This window comes from Tachysurus fulvidraco, chromosome 9, assembly GCF_022655615.1.
Source record: "Tachysurus fulvidraco isolate hzauxx_2018 chromosome 9, HZAU_PFXX_2.0, whole genome shotgun sequence".
NCBI lineage: Eukaryota > Metazoa > Chordata > Actinopteri > Siluriformes > Bagridae > Tachysurus > Tachysurus fulvidraco.
This window is the reverse complement of record NC_062526.1, coordinates 21,804,715-21,824,094: the sequence shown is the minus strand read 5'-3', so window position 1 is coordinate 21,824,094 and position 19,380 is coordinate 21,804,715. Positions and strand designations below refer to the sequence as shown.

At 37.0% G+C, this 19,380-nt stretch overlaps 2 protein-coding genes across 5 annotated transcripts; both read right to left on the bottom strand.

Moving 5' to 3' along the window:
* Positions 1-1,245: 1,245 nt before the first annotated feature.
* On the bottom strand, positions 1,246-3,943 carry hlx1 (H2.0-like homeo box 1 (Drosophila)). 2 transcript variants are annotated; one of them, XM_027134716.2, is made up of 4 exons: positions 3,337-3,937; positions 2,851-3,006; positions 2,431-2,615; positions 1,246-1,939 (listed from the first exon to the last, which is right to left on the bottom strand). In XM_027134716.2, the coding sequence occupies exons 1-4, from the start codon at positions 3,770-3,772 to the stop codon at positions 1,628-1,630; spliced, it is 1,089 nt and encodes a 362-aa protein (XP_026990517.1). In that variant the 5' UTR covers positions 3,773-3,937; the 3' UTR covers positions 1,246-1,627. The 2 variants fall into 2 exon arrangements, with proteins under 2 accessions (XP_026990517.1, XP_026990526.1); XM_027134725.2 differs by lacking the exon at positions 2,851-3,006 and having other exon boundaries at positions 3,337-3,943.
* Positions 3,944-11,466: 7,523 nt separating this feature from the next.
* On the bottom strand, positions 11,467-19,271 carry naprt (nicotinate phosphoribosyltransferase). 3 transcript variants are annotated; one of them, XM_027136086.2, is made up of 14 exons: positions 19,027-19,271; positions 18,898-18,948; positions 18,109-18,236; positions 17,904-17,986; positions 17,326-17,456; positions 15,831-15,946; positions 14,339-14,532; positions 14,085-14,225; positions 13,924-14,008; positions 13,758-13,838; positions 13,574-13,676; positions 13,166-13,323; positions 12,552-12,659; positions 11,467-12,479 (listed from the first exon to the last, which is right to left on the bottom strand). In XM_027136086.2, exons 1-14 carry the CDS (start codon positions 19,142-19,144, stop codon positions 12,420-12,422), a joined length of 1,557 nt encoding a protein of 518 aa, XP_026991887.2. In that variant the 5' UTR covers positions 19,145-19,271; the 3' UTR covers positions 11,467-12,419. The 3 variants fall into 3 exon arrangements, with proteins under 3 accessions (XP_026991887.2, XP_047675000.1, XP_026991878.2); XM_047819044.1 differs by having other exon boundaries at positions 14,085-14,222; positions 18,898-19,268; XM_027136077.2 differs by having other exon boundaries at positions 18,898-19,243.
* Positions 19,272-19,380: the final 109 nt, after the last annotated feature.

The following is a 19,380-nucleotide window of genomic DNA, read 5'->3' as shown; positions in this document are numbered from 1 at the left end:
AATGTCATCTTATTGAAAATGTAATCTCGTTTTGAATGTCTTGATTTCATTATTGTCAAAAATGTTACAAATTTACAGCTATCATTGAGAATATGTTTAGTTTTCAGACACTAATTGGGTTCACAGCCAACTCTGGAAAATAGATTATACAAGGTCAGGGAGATTCATGATAGTCATTGAACTATTAGACTGTTTATCTTTACAATAAAGATAACAACAAATGAGAACTGCAAGGGGATATATGCAGTCTCTCTCACACACACACACACACACACACACACACACACACACACACACACACACACACACACACACAAACACACATACGCACGTGTGTATAAATATATATGCCTACAAGTGCACATATCTTATATATTCCTTTATCTATATGTCCCATCTCTTAGCAATTCTAATTTGTATTTATTTCATATAATATGACTGTGTATAACAGTGTACTTATTCACAAACAGGCTGTTTTATGGAAAGTGACATTAAACAACATTGGATCTAACTGTATACACAGCTACAACATTATGACCTGTCTTTGGTGATTGTCACAGAGTCAACCAGAGTCCATTTATGGACTCCGCTTTCATTTGTGAATCTGAGCCTGGATTCATTTCTGTTGCTGATATCTGGAGCCAGTAAATGTACACAAACTATAAATCTTAGCTCGTGACTCTCTGTTTATTGTTAGATGCCAAATTTTCCCAACTAACATTTCTCAGAGCAAAAGGGCCGTACGGGCCAAAAACTACAATGCTCACTTTTAATCTTATCATGCACTTATGACCTTATATATACATATATATATATATCTATATATAAGGTCACATGTAAAGAAAATCTGTGCTTTTAGATCAACAGAATGTAAAAGTCTATATAACAAAATAAAAACAAAATCACCTCTGTATTCACTGCGAAGACATGTTGCCTTTTTGCGACTGCATTCTAAAAAAAATATTCTCTATCGTTCATCACCAAGCACTTTTATAAGCGAATCAGATGGTAGGTTGTTCAAAGCAACTCAGAGGATTTGTTACTTTCTTCTCTTTCTGCAGGTAAAACCAGAGCTTTCTGAATGGAGTATTTCTAAAAATGTATCTTCCTTTAATAACATTCCAAAAATTTATTAATTTAAAATTCACTTAATAATAATAATAATAATAATAATAATAATAATAATAATAATAATAATAATAATAATAATAATAATAATGCACATAAATTATTTAAAACCATGTATCAAGTAAGAAAAAAACTAAACTTTTATTTACATCTTCAGTGCAAATACCTACTAACAAAATATAATACAGTCAGGTTCATGAACTTTTAAGATAACATTTACATTGAGTAAATTCCCAGAGGTCATAAGGCGAACAAAAAGTGGTTCAGATGAATATTCACAATGATCAAATTCACAAGATGAAACATATTCACAAGATTGAAATGTCCCCTTATACAGGAACAAGTCAGTGACATCACCGGATAGATTTACTTTTCAAGTGTCCCAGGTACGACTTAACCAGGACCAACTTACTGGCTGAACCGCGTTTAAAACGCTTATTGGGTTTGAGTGGATCTTAGTGGTTACTTGATTCACGATCTGTGATTTTTCCATCAAAGTTCAAAACGGTGTTTGTGAGGATGCTGTCGTCTCTGTCACGGTACTTGTTGCAGGTATGATGTCTGTGCCTACAGGCCCGGTGATGATAACGCTATGTTTACTGGGTTCTGAAATATTCGTATCTCTTTTCTGTTCTGCTTCATCTTCGAATTCAGAATCGCTTTGCTCGGTATCGCATTCTGACTCGTCGCGCGCTTTCGGCTCGGACTCGGTCTCGGCTTTATCTGACTGTTCCTTCTCTTTGTCCTTTTGCGCTTGGGCCTCCTTGGAATGTCTCCATTTCATTCTCCGGTTCTGAAACCACACTTTGACCTGGAGATAAGGATATTGTTAAATAAATTTCTCCAAATGGAAATAACAATCAACTCTAAAGCTTTGCAATTTAAATAATATACTACATTCCGCGCTGCACGTCTCCAACATGGAGACGTTGCGTAAAACATGACATAATTATCAGTGTTTGTATTGAAATTCCACACCATGTGCTGTATTAATGTTTAATCATAACACTTAACACTTAACAGAGACTCGGTTATCTTCTATGATCTTTCATCATTTACAAAAGTCGTTATAATTGACTTTCATTTCCTCATGAATATGTGTTTCGCAACTGAGAAGCAAACGCTTTTCAGTATTTTTATTTTATCTGCGCATCGTGTGCTTCCTGTGTCTCCTGTAGCGCAAGCGCAAGCGCAAGCGCACACACACACACACACACACACACACACACACACACACACACACACACACACACACACACACACACACACACACACACACACTTTTTTTAAACACCATCCTACCTGAGCGTCCGTAAGGCCCAGCATCGCAGCAAGTTGTTTTCTGTCTGGTTTCGTGACGTATTTCTGAATTTCAAAGCGTTTTTCAAGACCCTTCCTTTGTAGGTTGGAGAACACGGCTCTGGACCAGGACCTTTTTCTTTTGTATGTCTGTGGCATTGTGTCTTTGGTGAGAACTGCATAGGGCCCTGTATAGAGTCAAACATCATATATGGTTGCTTGCATAAGTTTTAAAAAATATAGGCTATGTAATTTAGTTTATTTTTATATACATATACATTATAATAGGCTATATTATGTACATGGAAACGATCTATACCGTCGTATAGGTGATGCCACAGCTACATATATCCTAGATCATATTTCTTGCTTTAACAGTGCAAAGTATTAGTACTGAGAGTTGACAGGGGAGTGCCACACTACCTGGGAAAGTGTCCTGATACTGATGCCCTGATTGTCTGGACGAACTTATAATGGAGGATGCGTCGCTCATCCCCGGGTCTATGGAGACGAAGTACTGACTTGCGTTCGGCTGCACGGACACTGACTGGCGATTCGAGCTAACAACAGACGTGTGATCTGTATGCAGAAAACACAGTGATGTGATATATATATATAGTTATTTTATAAGCAAGGTCAAATGTATAATAATAAATCTTTACAAATCTTTTGGGACTCATTTTTTGGGGGGGTTTATTCTACAGACAACAAAAGTGTTTAAGAAAAGCTCTCCAGCAACGTCCTGAGTTTTGGTGACTTTTAAGACTGGTTAGAATTAAACCCAAACGTAAGCACCCCTCTATTTAACACCGCATTTTACATTGATATGCCTATGCATTATTGGGCATTTATCATATTATTTGTTGATACTAGAGAAAGAAAGAAATCTTTGTGTATTTTGATGTTTACCTCGTAATGATGACGATTCTTTTGATTTTGGTTCGAATTCTGCAGACAATATCCGATCGATGCCGAACTTGAGATCTTTGCTAGAAAGTGGAGGTACTGATTGAGAAAAGAATGTTGTTCTGGCCACAGAGGTCAAGTGTATTCCATGTCTGTGGTAGGCAGACGCTGCGCTCACTCTCCCACCGAACACGGCTGCGTCCGGCGCTAACGGAGATGGACGAAGCGGAGACGCCGTGGAATGAACTTGAGCCCTTGCTCCCATATGTGTGACGAGCGCTGAAGACCCAGCGACGTTTTCATTGTCTCCAAAATGTAGTATGTCAGCAATACAAAACGACGGCTTCTTTACTGTGTCCATTGCAAACCCACCCGAACAATAGGCGGACCAGAGACTAAAATTTGACGCGTAAAGGGGATTCAGCCCGGCTGTATACATCCTCCTCTTTTAGATCGCCTGTATCTTTATGTATATAACAAATCACGACATTAAGTATAGCCTATGGAACGGGATTAAGAGCTTTATTTAATGACGTGCATCGCTTTCTCTACACTCCAGAAATGTTCACAAGTATGAAATCCCAATATGTGGTCCAAGAAGTTCTACGCAGAAGTTTCTTCGGAGATGCTGATTGGTTCAGTCTTGGCCAATGGAGATTCAGAAAACCTTCCACTTCCCCTTAATGCTTTAGTTAAGGCCTGGGAAAGAAATACAGCTGATGAAGGCAGTAAGTGTTGCCATCAGAATTACCACCGGATTTCATCATTGCTATCGATTTCTATCGAGAGACCTCGAATTCTAATGTGATACAACCCTCTGCTGTTGCATTATGTTATTTCTTGGGTTACTCATTTCCTTTCATCAGTGGCATAGTACATAGCCAATGGCATTATATATGTGTGTATATACGGAGTAACGGCATCACCTTACTTTATGTGTTGTTTGTAATGTTCTTGACAAACTTGACCATCATCTGACTTATTATGACGTAATAAAACGTAACAGTGTAAAGTGATATGATCAAAACTCAAAAATAAATTCAAATGCTTGGTTATTGAGTAGAGAAAATCTTTTTTAGCACTCGGTTCCTTGTTGGCCCAGTGAGATTAGAAAACAGGAGTTTCTCGATGCAGGCCATCCTGTTTTTAAGGGCTCTGATTCAAGCCTAAATGAGCGGATATTCCTGCTAGATTTATCCCAAAATAGAAGATGTCAGTATTTTAGGGTACAGCGGAGGTCCATATTTCCTCCGGAGCGAGGAGGGGGGACTTTATAATGACTGTTAGCACTTCCTTTTTTCAATATTTGTGCAACTTTATCTCGACCTGCAAGTTGCATGGTGACGCAAATCCGTCTCTATGCTTATAATAAACAAAGGAAATCTATTCTCCACTAAAACGAAAACACAATTAACATCAGAAGCGATACTTCATCCATATGTAGGCTACAATCCTAGTGCAACCCATCAATCTCTATTATGTGTTCGATGTAAATCTATTGAATTATTATTATTATTATTATTATTATTATTATTATTATTATTATTATTATTATGATTATTATCATTATGATGATTATTATTAGTAGTAGTAGTAGTAGTAGTATTTTATTTTTTATTATTGTTTTTTGATCATCATCATAATCGTTGTTATTACTGATACATGACTGAAACATTATGTTTCAAAATAAAATTAAATAACCATTGAAATGATTCTTTTATTGTGATTTACTGTTATGTGAATGAAAATGATCCGATTCATGCCATACGTGTTGGTTATTACGCATCCTACGTGCACGTCAGATTTAAAATAAGATTACCAGTTATTCATGAGATGTTTAACAAATGCGTCAGTCTGCTTCTATCTTCCTTTTGAGGCGTTCATTATGGCTGATTTATTATGCCGGAAAGGTCTATGACCCTGACTAGCTCTTACCACAACGCTTCAGAGTGACACTTTTCCGGTTTAAATTTAGAGATGAAATGTAATGTTTACCCTGGATCTTACAGTCAAAACAATCCATGGAAAAGGATGTAGAAGAAGTGCCTTAGTATGCCGAAACACGCACGTTAATTTTATTACTGTAGCGCAGAAAGCATGTAGCCCTGGGAAATAATCCTCCAACTAATTTGAGTTATTTGATTAATATTTTGACATTTAGTCAGCTAACCAACCAATCAAACAAATAAACAAACATTATAAAAATGCTATTGAAATTTTTTTGGGTTGATTTTGTGTCACATTTTTCTCTAGCACTTGATTCTGTTTATACCATGTTTGTATTTCTAGTCCAGTATGTTTACAATCTGGACAGTATGCGTCTGAATGCATTTTAAACCGTATTATTATTTATTCGTTATAATATTCTCAGTTCTCTTAAGATACAAAATAAATCCATATGGCAATTACATTGAATTACTCGTGCTTATGTTAAAAGTGCAGATAAAGTCAGTTAATATTGCTGAAACTGGATATTTTTATTTCTGCACCAGACACTTGTTTTCAGTCTTTGACTACATCCAATACATGGATGTACTTTTTTTTTCATAATACAGCTACATATAAAAAAAATCATAATATCAACATTCTATCTCGATTATGCAGCATACATCAACTCCCTACAGATGCCATCTGGATTTTCCCTTTGGGTTTGCGTAAACCCGCTAATGGGCTGTTAAACCATTTAACAATATCTTACGCAAAATTACGAACTAACGAATTCTAAAGGTTAATTTCTATTTCGTTTTGTCTTTATATGAATGCAGTGATTAGGTCGCTTATTTCACCAAGCCCACCAATGCGCCCGTGTGGCATGTAATCATGTTTTAAGTGTGTAAGATGATGGCAATAGGCTATAAAGTTTAACATAGAACTAGAATATAATAATAATAATAATAATAATAATAATAATAATAATAATAATAATAATAATAATAATAATAATAATAATAATAATAATAATAACTGGATTATCAAACGACAATTACAGAAAGCTTTTTTTAGCATAAACATAATGCACAGTGCGTAAGATGCTTACTGAATAGTTGCTTCTGTTTAATTTTCCTTGCTTCCATCTGTATTTGTTTATTTTATTTTTTTTAGAATTTTTACCAAATTCTGCTATCTCTGATTCTCTCGTATTTTTAGTTATGTTTGTTCGTCCTTATTCTTTCACATCTGTTTCACATTCTGATCCCCCTATAATCCACCACAACTCTATAAGTTCTGAATTCTGTCAGTGGATGTAAAACTCTATTTTATGAAGTAAGTCATTTGAACGGTTTTTTTTTTAAAGAGGGAGTAGTGTAGTACATGTATTTAAATATCCCTGCATAATTTCGAGTCCATTGATTTTACTTTATATTTCCTAAAGTTGAGCTCATCATTCAGGGATAAATACAGAAAACCCTTATTTTCACTTGTTTTGAAAATAAATAAATGAATGAATGAATGAATAATATAATATAATATAATATAATATAATATAATATCGATTCATGTAAATTGATTTTAATATTTCTTTATTGGTGCGAAAGTGCGCGCATTTAAACAATTTGAATGATAAATCAACGTGTTACAGAATGTCGTATAACATTATTATACTAAGTATAATAGTAAGTACTAAGTAATAAGTATTTACTCGACCTAGAAACACTAACAAGATCTTTTGCGCTATGTAACGCAGTGTATTTGTATAACTGCGCGCGCCGTTTCCCTAAACAGTGGACGGACATCTGAGAGTCGGTCTAACTGACACTCGCCTCAGTCGACCTGCTCGTTAAACAACAAAAGAGCTTCCTTTAATGGAAGCTACAGTGCCGGCCATTAAAACCTCTGTATTTACACTAAAGCAGCGGCAAAGGTTGAAGTCGTGCCATTTGTGTAAAGGAACCCAGGCTGGCTAATTTCTCTTTTGGTCAATGTACACATGGCTAAATCAAATTCAGTGAACGCTGCAGCTCTCACTGCTAAATAAGACCAGGACTAATGGAAACGCGAAAAGGTCATAATAACAAACCATTACTGTTTCTGCTCCCAGTGTATCCTGGCAGTGATCCCGCTAATGCGTAAATCTTAAGCACTCTCCGCAAGTGCACCCCAGTGGGCTTTGCCCATGCGCAAAAACGAGCTCTAGCTGTCCTGATTAGGCCGTGCTCTTTTCTGTGAGTGCACAGTGATTGATTGTGCACTTGTTTACCGAAGGCAATCACTGTTGAGGCAAACCAGAGTCTCTAGAGCTTTGGAGGATTAGCGTTTAGGGCTCATAGTCCTTATTAATTGTTGTAATGGAAGTAAGCCACGTAGACAAATTAAAAAGAAAGTGAACGATGATAGCACAACATTTTGTTATATCTGTTTAAATTCCACCACACACCTACATGCATGAATTAAAAGCAGTCTTTACCTAACACCATTTAATGTACATAAAACTCATTAATGCATCATTTAACAAACACCATTTAACAGTGATGCTCTAATGCTATTCAGTGTACTTCTTATTATGCAAAAACCTCTATAGTGTACTTATCTTTTACTATCATTTAATTTTAGATATTAATTTTTTTTATCCCCTTTTATGCAGTTACTGTTACTTATATATTGTGCAGTGATGGTTTGTTACTGTGATTTGTAGTTAATGTTCATACAAAATCTGTCTGTCTGTCTGTCTGTCTGTCTGTCTCTCTGTCTGCTTGACTGTATTTATATATATAAATAACTAATTAATTGCTTAATTTGGGCGGTCAAATATAAAAGAGGATGTTATTTGTCAGATATAATCTGATTTCCAGTTTATTTTCTCACGCTTCTAGATGTTGAAGAATCTCAGAGCAGGGAGCTCACTGTCCCATGTTGCTTCCACAGAGCTATTATTACACCTAGTGGTCAAAAATGGGAAGTGCAGAAAGCACAAAAAATGTCCACAGGAGACAGATTTTTTTCTGTTTTGGTTTTGGATTGCCAAATTGGGATTTTATTAAAAACACTCCATGCCTGTCAAGACCTTGTTTTATAACAAAAAAGCCGAAATAAATCTAATAGCTTTCTGCCAAACTGTACAGCGTTACGGGACAGTGTGTATATGATATACTGGACAATTATTATTGTAAGACAAAATGTTCTTCTGTCAGACATAATGTTAAAACCACTGAGAATTGAGCTGAAGAAGGTTAATTATTATTGAAGTTTATGTGTTGGAAGCAGGAAAAATGGGTATGTGTGAGTACAACTGGTGAAATGGCAACAGGGTCATGAAAGCTCAAGGCTCAATGATGCATGAGTGAAGACTAGCAGACCTGATCTGATCCCACAAAAGAGCTACAGTAGCACAAATTGCTGATAAACTTAATGCTGACTATGATGACTTGTCTCTGTCGAGTTATACATGCCGCTCCAGAGCTTCCAGTGTTCTTAGTTTCCAGTGTGAAAGATTCTTCTTTACGGACATACCTGATCTATCCTGATGCCCTACCCCTGGTTGGAGTGTCTCTTGTCTCTGTCTCCATTGCTTGGGTCATTTTAGTTCTCGGGTCTTCATTAATGAACATTTGAAGACTTCAACAGGAAGGAATTAGTGTAAAGTCTGTAATGAAGTCAGAATTGACACTGACCTGTTAGTTCCTCAGAAGCTCTTGGTTACACAATTCCACTCGACTATAAACTAAAGGTTGTAAAAGGTACATTATTCATATTGATTTTAATATATATATATATATATATATATATATATATATATATATATATATATATATATATATATATATATATATATATATATATATATATTGAGATGTCACCCAAATGAGGATGAGGTTCACTTCTGTATGGTTCCTCTCGAGGTTTCTTCCTCATATCATCTCAGGGAGTTTATCCTCACCACCATCACCTCAGGCTTGATAAAATTAAATCGATAGAACGATAGAAATATATCAGTGCAGAGGGGAGAGTTTTTAGTGGATTTTGAGATGGTGTTGGGTTGCAAATTTTGCTGAAACATTCCAGGTGATATTTCCTCAAACTTCTTATCAAATCTCAACCAGCCCAGCAGACCTCTTTTATTTTGGAAAAATGCTGAGATTTGCTGGGTTTAAGTACGTCAATCTTCAAAATAAGAGCACCATTCCTGAAGCATTACAGAAGAAAGCCTTATGAAGCAGTATCTCATAAAGATAAATAATGGGCAAGCGTAAAGATTTGAGTGAGTTTGACAAGTGCCTTATTGTGATGGCGTGTTCTCAGTCTGCAGTGGTCAGTATCAAAAGTTGTCCAAGGAAGGAAAAGTGAACTGGCAACAGGGTCAAATAGCAGCCAATAGATGCTTTGGCGAACTTTGGGTCCTGCCATCCATGTGGTTGTTACTTTGACACGTACCATGTACTGTACACCCTTCCATGGAAACTGTATTCCCTGATGGCTGTGACCTTTATTAGCAGGATAATGCACCCTTCCACATATCAAAAATGGTTCAGGAATGGTTTTGAGGAGCACAACAACGAGTTTGAGGTGCCGACTTGGCCTCCAAGATTCCCATATTTCAATCCATTCAAGCATCTGTGGGATGTGTGTGTGTATATATAGAACATTCTAAACCTATCTATCATTTTTCTTTACCAACTGCCATTTCCCTATTTGTCAAAACTTCCAACCAGCAAGTGCCTCATTTCCCCACACTGGGGCTTCTGAGGTTGATGTGCAGGGTTGCAGCTGGATGTCATTAATCAGTTTAAACAGGCTCAGTGTGTGTGTTTGTGCATACCGTGCAACCCAACACCCCCAATAAGAATTTTATGTCATTATTGTAACACCAATACATTTCAAGAAAATATTTCCTAAAGGGTGCAAATCCCTTTATGTGGTGTAAATTGCAGATTCATATTTCTGTTTGTATACTTTTGGTGCTGTGGAATGATGTAAATAAGCACTAAGTGCAATTTGCCAACATTCATTTTTTGATCATATTGAGACTATTGCAGTTTAAATGGGAAAAAAAATGAGGAAATAATGGTTACATATATTTTATTTTCAGAGTTCATTTGTTGGTATTAGTGCACTTTGTCCGCCATCTACAGGCAGCAGGTCGTAACAACAGGACATTGTCTTCTTTTTCTTATGCTAGGTGTTAATGCTGATTATTGTCCAGACATTTACAATTCTACCCACCAAATAACATTCAAAAGCTTCTGTCTCTTTAGAGAATATGGTCAAGAGACTTATTAATGATTAGCATTATTAAAGAAAATACTAGTTAAACACGTAGCTAATTTCTTTGATCAATATGTAATAAAACAATAGCATGTCAGTGTGCCTATGTTTGAGCAATGTCCAATATCCAAAATTGTTTGAGAAGATAGCAAGGCAGAAGGAAATATAACAAACTTGATACTAGCCATTATCATTAACAAGCAACCCTTACTGAAGCATGGTTGTGTAGGGTAAATCACCAGTTTATGTTTTCTCCAATTTGGCCATTTTCTACAACCAGAAATGACATACTGTAGCTGTCTTTACTTCATGATTATTTATACCAGAGTAGCCCGTTCTTTTCCAGAAAGGGCTGATGTGGGTCTTCATTCCAACCAAACTACACCTGAGTTTACTGAAAGCCAAACTAAACTGGCTAAAAAGATGGAATCAATCAAGCTGCTAATTCATTAGACTCAGAATATTTCACGCACACCAGACTGTCTTTGATTACCTCTTGTCAGAGTTAAAAACTGTAGAACTGTAGAACAAGTGCAACAAAAGCATATCCAGAACTCTATAGCAGCATAGAAGTTGTATCTTTAGACACAAGCACCTACTTCACTTCGCCAATGAGACGGGCCAAGTAAGCCATGTCAGTGATTTCACATAGATTATGGTGGAAAATGTATCTTAAGCACAACCTGATTTCTAAAGGTTTTCTTTAGAAATCAGGGACTGGCAGAGATGATTGTTTCAAACATCTTTAATGAGTTCTAAGTTCAAGAAATCAAATGTAAAGTGTTGTTTAGTTACCATATTACACAACAGACTACAACTGGGTTGTCACCTGCCAATCTATTAACAGGGAGAAAATTACAGCCTACATTGGAGCTTGTTTGCACATGCAATGAAAAGCTGGAAAAGAAGTAGCACAAAAAAACAACATGATAAAACGTTTTTGCTTCAGGGAGAAGTTTTTTAATGGAGAATCCTCGGTCATAGTTAGATCACACTGGAGTGGAGTGGAATGGTGTACAAAGTCCACATTGCACTATACCACTGTTGTTAGTAGATATAGGTAGTACAACACATAGACAAATTGAACAGATTCTGGCTAGACAAGACAACAGGAAACTGAATGAATCAATGATTGAAGTGTTTTGCCTAATGAACCATCAGAGACTATCACTATGAGCCCCTGAGCACACCCAAAGGGTTACCAGAAATGATGCAACATGAAAGACACCCACAAAGAGCTGTCTCTAGACCATGTTATTTGACAGACTTTGTAAAAAGAGTCCGAGAAATGCATTTTTGTTAGATAAACAAAGGAAATTCTTGTACACATTGCCATAATAACCATATTAAATAAGAAGGCTGAAATAGTTTGGGTCTTGGGAGGAATGTAATGTACTGATGATTAGCAGCGTTTATGTACTAGAAAGACCAGCAGGTGGCAATTTCAGTTTAACTAACTAGCAAAAGAAATTTGTTGATAGACTGCAGACAAGTAGTGTGTTCCTTAATGGCTGTAGGTAAATATAAAGATTCTGTAATGTAATACATAATGTAAAGATTCAAGTATTCCAGTAACTTCACAGTTAGTTCGTTAAAACCTCAGTATTTACACTAAAGCAGCGGCATGATATTAATAAAGTTGACTATTTGTGAACTTGTCCACAAAAATGAACATGTTGACTAAAACCTATGTGGCTTTGTAATAAAAAAAATGTTTATTAAGCTTTTATTTCAGTGTTTTAAATGTTCTCATGTTATTGTAATTTAATCATACTGACCAAAAACTCAATTTATAAAGGATATATAAGTCATATGAAATAAAGTGTGATTTCCAGCTATCCATCCATTTTCTCAGGAAATAATAATAATAACAGGAAATCGCTTTCTTAGTTGTTTCCTTTTCTAATGTCAGATACGAGAGAATGAATTCTCTCTGACACGGCCACCTGTGAAAGACAAATACACAGATTGAACATAGAGTACTTTTGGTGTTAATTGTAGGTATGTTAAAGACTCACTGTGTAAGACTCTGGTCCCTCTAGTTTTTTGTGCTGCACATTCAAGGCCTGAACGGAGGTCTGTGCATGTACTCGACTCTCATAGGCACTGCTCAGAGGATGCATAATCTGGAAATACAGCATAGAAGAACATTCGAGCCTGACGTTTTGTTGTCAGATGTTTTTGTGTCAGAAACATCCTGACGTGTTGGAATATTTCATAAAGCACACAGTGCAAATTCAGTGAAAAAGTCTGGCTTCATGGTCTGCATTTCTAGTTGCTTTAGGAATCTGAACATTATGGAAATTTCCTTGACAAAGGCAAGATTTAGGTATCTACAAATTCAGTACATGTCACTTTTCTAACAGTCAAAAGATTGTTAGATGTAACCTTCCCACAATGAAGTCTGTTCTCTAGTTTGACACTAAGATACTGGTCTCTATACATTCCCAGCCTTTGCCAGCTGCAAAGATCATCCTTTCCTTCGAACAACTCATCATCAACTTTTTATCAAGATATTTAATTATTGATAGAAATTGGTGAGACTAAAGACATGGAATAGTATGCGAGTGAACAAATTCATAAAAGGTCTTTAGAAATAAAACGTTCATATAATCTAAAGGGTAGATCTTACCTTTCCTTGGGAAAAGACCTCTAATCGTAGGCTTGTTACATGGGCAGGTGTAATTGATTGGACTGCCTTGCCCAATCCTAAAGGATGACATGTGATGGGCTCTCCCACCTTTGGAGCAGGTTCCTCTGATAGGTATATGAGATCCATTTGAGGATGACCTGTGAGGTGTGAAGAGGGTAAACAAAAGGAAGGGAAGTAACTAGCAGACATACACTATAATAGTATTATAGATCTTAGACCCAATTCGATTTTAAGCTATTTCACTAACTTAATTAATCTTAATAGATGTCTTTTGAATTATTAAACATATTCATGGATACACTGATGAAACAAAAAAGCCCAGAAATTGGGTTCATTGGATTAAAAGGGAAAGATTGCAACAGTAAGGAAGTTGACAAGGGTCCTTACCATCAGTGTCCAGCAGTCTGTAGATCGCCTTTTTGCCTGGCAGTGTGCTTTTCTCTGGGTCTTCACTCAACTTCATCCTAGGCCGACCTCCAACCTCTACCAACTAATAAGAGAAAATCGAAGAAGATCGAAGATTGCATCTAGATGAATTTACTACTATGTTCTAGAAATCTTCAGTAGTTACCTTATATACACAACCGAGTGAGGGTTGCATAGTGCATGTAACGAGGTGGGTTCCGACTCCCACTACATCAATCTCATTATCCTGAGTCAGACAAAAACATTTACTTAAAGGTAGCATGATATAATTGCATATTATGTAATATTTCTCCTATAAGGAAATCTCTTACTCTCTTCTTGAGCTCGGAAAGGCTTTTTGCAGACACGCTGTTCGTACCAACGATGATGAGTGACTCAAATGCTGTAACTGAGAAGCTAGTAGGAGACATATCAACTACTGAGTACCATAGGTCATTAAACATTTATAATAGTTATAAAAGACAAAACTTACTGCTTGCTGCACTGTCTGAAAACATTACGCACTTCCAGAGATTGACTACAGAGATCTCCACTATCTAGCCTTACACCCAGAGGCTGATACTGGAGCTCACAGAGCACCAGGGCAACAGCACAGAAACTCGGTAAGCCGCTACTGCAACAAAAAGAAATACACATAGACGTTTCATACTCTTTTATCCATCATATTGAATGACACATTAAAATAAATGAACCTATCTTACTTGAAGAAACAGGACATTGTGTTACCTGCTGACACTGTAGCTGTCTATCACAGGGAGGAAGTTGCAAGGATAAGCAATGGCATAGGAGAGAAAAGCAGCAAGCTCTCCCTCACGCACCTGCTGAGGATTAGCTCCCAGTAACTGACATACACGTCCTAACCAGTCCTTTACCAGTGGGACAAGCTCAATGGGATCACCGCCTCTCAAGGGCATCAGTGTCTGTTGTGAAAATTCAAATCAAAAGACATTACATATCGACAGTTAATGTGAACTGCTGATTTGTGTGTATTCGTGATTTTAGCTTTCAGCCTCAGCCTCAGTATAATTAAAGGGCAGTAAAGGTTCGTTTTATATGATACAGTTCAACCTCACAACCTTCCAATCAGAAGGCAAACACCTTTCCCACTCATATACCACATGCATAGACTTAGTCCTTCTAAAACTTCTACCTCTTCCTTTTCGTCATTGGGTCCTCGTCTTGCTACATGATTTAAGTTCTTCTCAATTAAACTGGATGTATTTCTCAGTAAACTCTCAGACAGATTAATGGTTCTGCAGACTCTTAAATTCAATCTTTTGCTACCATCATGAGTTACATCATCAAGATTAGTAAACCATTTTAAATTTATAGCATTTGGCATACATCCTTATCCAGAGTAATTTCACACAACTGCGGATTAAGGGCCTTGTTTAGGGGCCCAAGCAGTGGTAGCTTGGTGGACCGGGGATTTGAACTCACACCCTGACAATTAGTAGTCCAACATCATAGTCACTAGGTTACTACATCCCTATTGGATCAAGTTTTGTGGCTCATCCCTGCATTTCTTTGTGAATTCCAATCTGGCCTTAATATTCATACTCATGCTTTGAGTCTATGTTTGTGACATGGCCTCAATATTTCTGCTCTCATAGTCCTCTTCAAACAGTGAATTGTGATAACTTTACTCCTACCATGTGAAGTTTGCTGGTGACACTGTTAATCACTAACTGTTATTTAAGGGTTCTTTCTACACAGCTGTTTCTGTCATCAGCTGCTGAGCTCCAATACATCCTTTTGAGCGATTCAGACCCCATGCCATTTTCCAATGCCTCATGGAAAGAATCCTTCTGTAATACTACCTAGATGTCAGTGGGTATTGTCAGATATGGAATGGTGGGGTGCTAAATGGTGTTTATTGTTTCAGTGATCAGTAGCAGAGATATTTCATTGTGAACCTTAGAGCATGGCACTAAATTCGAAAATAACTTTCATCTTTTTTTAGTTACCCCAAACCTGCCTGCATTCTCCTCATTTCCTACTGACCACAAGGGAGTGTCACACATGTACCGAGACTTTTACTAAAAAATAGGGTGTCTAAAGCTTTCGCACAGCATGTTGGTCTTTTTTGATTAGCAGGGTGGCTAAAACAATTTTGTGAACCACCACTTTAAAGCAGTTGACTCAAGCTGTTAATGTTGTTGGCTTAGTCAGAAGATCAGCTTCTGTTATGTTAATGTTCTTCCATGTAATGACGCACCTTTGGACACACCTCCTCAAGAGAGGTGAATGATGTGACATAAGAATGTGCAATGGTGCCTGCCACTGGAATTCCGTAGAGACGCCCAGCCAGAGCATTACTTGTTAAGTCAAAACCTAAGGCCAGAAAGAAAGATGGAAAGTACATTTGCGTCCACAATCCTAACAATAATAGACTTAATGAAATGGTACATAATGTGGACTATAGGTTTTTTGGACACTTGAGCATCTCCCCATATATGATTCCTTCACCAAACTGTTACCCCAAAGGTAAATCCACACAATTGTGTAGAATGTTGGTGTATTCTGTAGAATTAAGATTTACATTCACTGGAACTAATCGTCCCAAACCTGTTCCAGCATGACGATGCCCCTGTGTACCAATTGAGGTCCATGAAGGAATAATTAATCAATGTTTACATGAAATACATCAATGCTAATAACAATAATGCTCTTGTGGCTCGATTCCTATATTTAGATAATCCTATAAACATGTTCCAAGATCTAGTGGAAAGTCTTCCTGCAAAGTGGGGACTTTAGAATGTGTGGAATTGAATATAAGGTGAATATGGGCATGATGGTCAGGTATTCACATGCTTTTGGCGATGTAATGACATTTGCCTTATTAATGATGCTGTTTCTATTAATTTTGTCAATGTAGAGAATACTTTCTCTGACAAGAACAGGACACGCAATGATAGTGGTGACAGTAGGTACATGGCAAGAGGGCAGGAGCTTCCATTAATCTCACATTAAACATCAGAATTGGGAAGCGTGTGATCTTAGGGAGTTTAACCATGGCAGGGTTGTTGGTACCATTTGGGCTGGTTTGAGTGTCTGCACAAATTGTTGTTGTTGTGTCTGCACAACATTCTCTTGATATTACACAAAATCCAGTCAGACATGTCAAGCAATAAAATGAGAATCTATCATGGGGAAAAACTGGAAAATTACTTGGTTAATTTTTTCTAATGTTCATCTATCCAGTAAGGATAGCCTGTCCTTGGCTGACAGGAGTGGACCCCAGTGCAGTATTCTACTGTTGTAGCCTATCCAAAGGTTCTATGTTTTCTTCATGCTGAGATAATTTTCTGCTCATTACATATATTAAAAGTTCTTAATTTTTTTTTTTTTTTTTGAGTTATTATACTGGCAGCTCAAACCAATCTGGCCATTTTACTCTGAACTCTAATAAAAAGGCATGTTTTAAGTGTTTTAAAGTTTACCAGTCTATGTAAACTATATAGAATGCTTTTTATGAAATTCCCAGCAGTGCAGCGGTTTCTGAAACACTTTTGGATTTCACTTCAGTCACACAACTGCCTGATTAGATAACTCCATGAATGAGCCTCTATACAGGTGCTCTATCACAAAATTTACGACACTACAGCTCATTATCTATTTATTCATTTTAAAGTATATTATATAGTAATTACTGTAAATCAAGAAAAACTGCAATGTGTGTATTATTGTGCACGTATTTGTGTGTTATATACCTCCAATATATGTGTAGTGAGAAGCGGTTAGGCCTCCATCAGGTCCCTGAGCTCTCCTCAGACCCATCTCCATAAGTCGCAGCTTGGGACCTGCAGCAAGACGAAACCGTGCAGCATTTGTGCACACGAGACTGAGAGAACACAAAGGGTTGGAGAGACAGTGAACATCGAAACGAACAACAAACAATGTTTTCTTGACAGCCAAACATATACAATGTTAAACGCTGCTATCATTTAATAGTTACAAAGTGTTATTATTTGTGAAAAATATGAATGAATTCAAGGTTCAATGTATGTTAATTTTTACATTCATAATAATGTATGTATGTTATCTTTTAAACTCTAATAAGATTGATAATTAATTGCATTGCATTGAGTTTTACATTTAAATCGTACTTTACTTTCTGATGTACGTATCTATCCATTTTAGCACTTTTTTTATCACTTGCATTTTGGGCTTCAGTAAACAATATAGAAAAATAGTTTCTAAAAGTAATTAAAGCAACTATTATTGGTATTAACAATATCAATATCAATCATCATCAACATCATCATCATCATCATAATAACAACAACACCTGGCATAGTTGACCAAACAGAGAAGGCTGGTTTCCAGCAGCTGAACAACAGCCAGTGGGCCAGACACCTCCAAAAGTGGAACCTACATAATAATACATAATAGGTCACCATTACTTTTTCACCGTTCCAACTTTAGAAGTTATTGTAGCTGATGGGTGTATGGGTGTGTGGGTGATGGATGATGGGTGCGAGTTCTGCACATACTTGGGCAAAAACGACGGTGCCCTCAGCTACGGCACTGACAGACACGCCAGATGCATCTAACGCTTTCAGGTAGGTGAAGAAATCAGGGTGTGTATTTGAGGGTAACACAGTGCGCAAGTACTCCACATCTGTATTATACAAAACAAATATTTACACACCTGTAATGCTCAATTCATAATTCATTTCTGAATAAACCAGTAATTGCAATAACCATAAATCTGAAATGACTAAACACTGACTAATAAAGTACTGATTTTAAAAATATCAGTTTATCAAAGACACTGTTTACTCCTAAATATTCTTTAACTGGAAAAAACATAAGAAAACATTTGCCTGAGAATGCAGAACTTTGTTCTTTGTGAGAATATAAAGTCATATGATTATATTGAATATTTTGTTTAACTTTGGCTCCTGCTCTGGTAAACAAATCCAAGGAATGAACTGAAGGTCAAACATTAATTTAGATGTTAAAACGTATGCGCAAACACACACATGCAGGACTCTTGGCTTTAGTAGTGTATGAAAGCTCATGTATATTAAGAAACGTTTAGGATGCGCTAAAAAAAAAACTTCAGCAATGTTTTAAATACAATAATGCCTGTGCTCAGGCGCGCAAGCGCTCCACGTGTTTTAGTGCAGCCATGTGCGGGTTTGTAAAGCCGTCTATTGCGCAACATTCCAGAAACCCTCCGGAGGTGATCTCGCTGTGAAAAGTCTCTTCAAAGCATGGGGATTTTTATTTTTTTATCTTTCCAAGCTTAAGCATAAGTATAATGCGATACAACTAACCTTCAGGTGTGAAACAAAAGTCGCGCAGAAATTGCACACAGTCGCTCAGTCCTGCAAAAAGTGAGAACCCGCCGTTGAACGGATTATCTCGAAAAAACAGCTCGAACACGGCATGTTCATTGTGCCTACCAGCTCTCCAGTAGGCATATGCCATAGTGAATTGGTACAAATCCGTGAGCAGCGGTGGCACTCTGTGGCGCACAGAGGTCTCCCGGGTGGCGCATGTCTCACCCGTCACTGTCGCCATGTTCGCTTGACGAAGTCCTTACTAACTTATTCCACGCCTACGACCGGAAACGTAGTCCACAAGCACACAGTGTACTCTGTGAGCATTCTGCAAATCCATGTGTCTTAAATCCACTTCTACATTTTGCTGTCCCAGCTACAGATATGTGATTATATTTGTGTCAATGCTGCAATTGCTTTTGTCTTCCCTTTCCCAAGACAAACAACTTCATGAATGTAGGTCATAAGAACCATAAA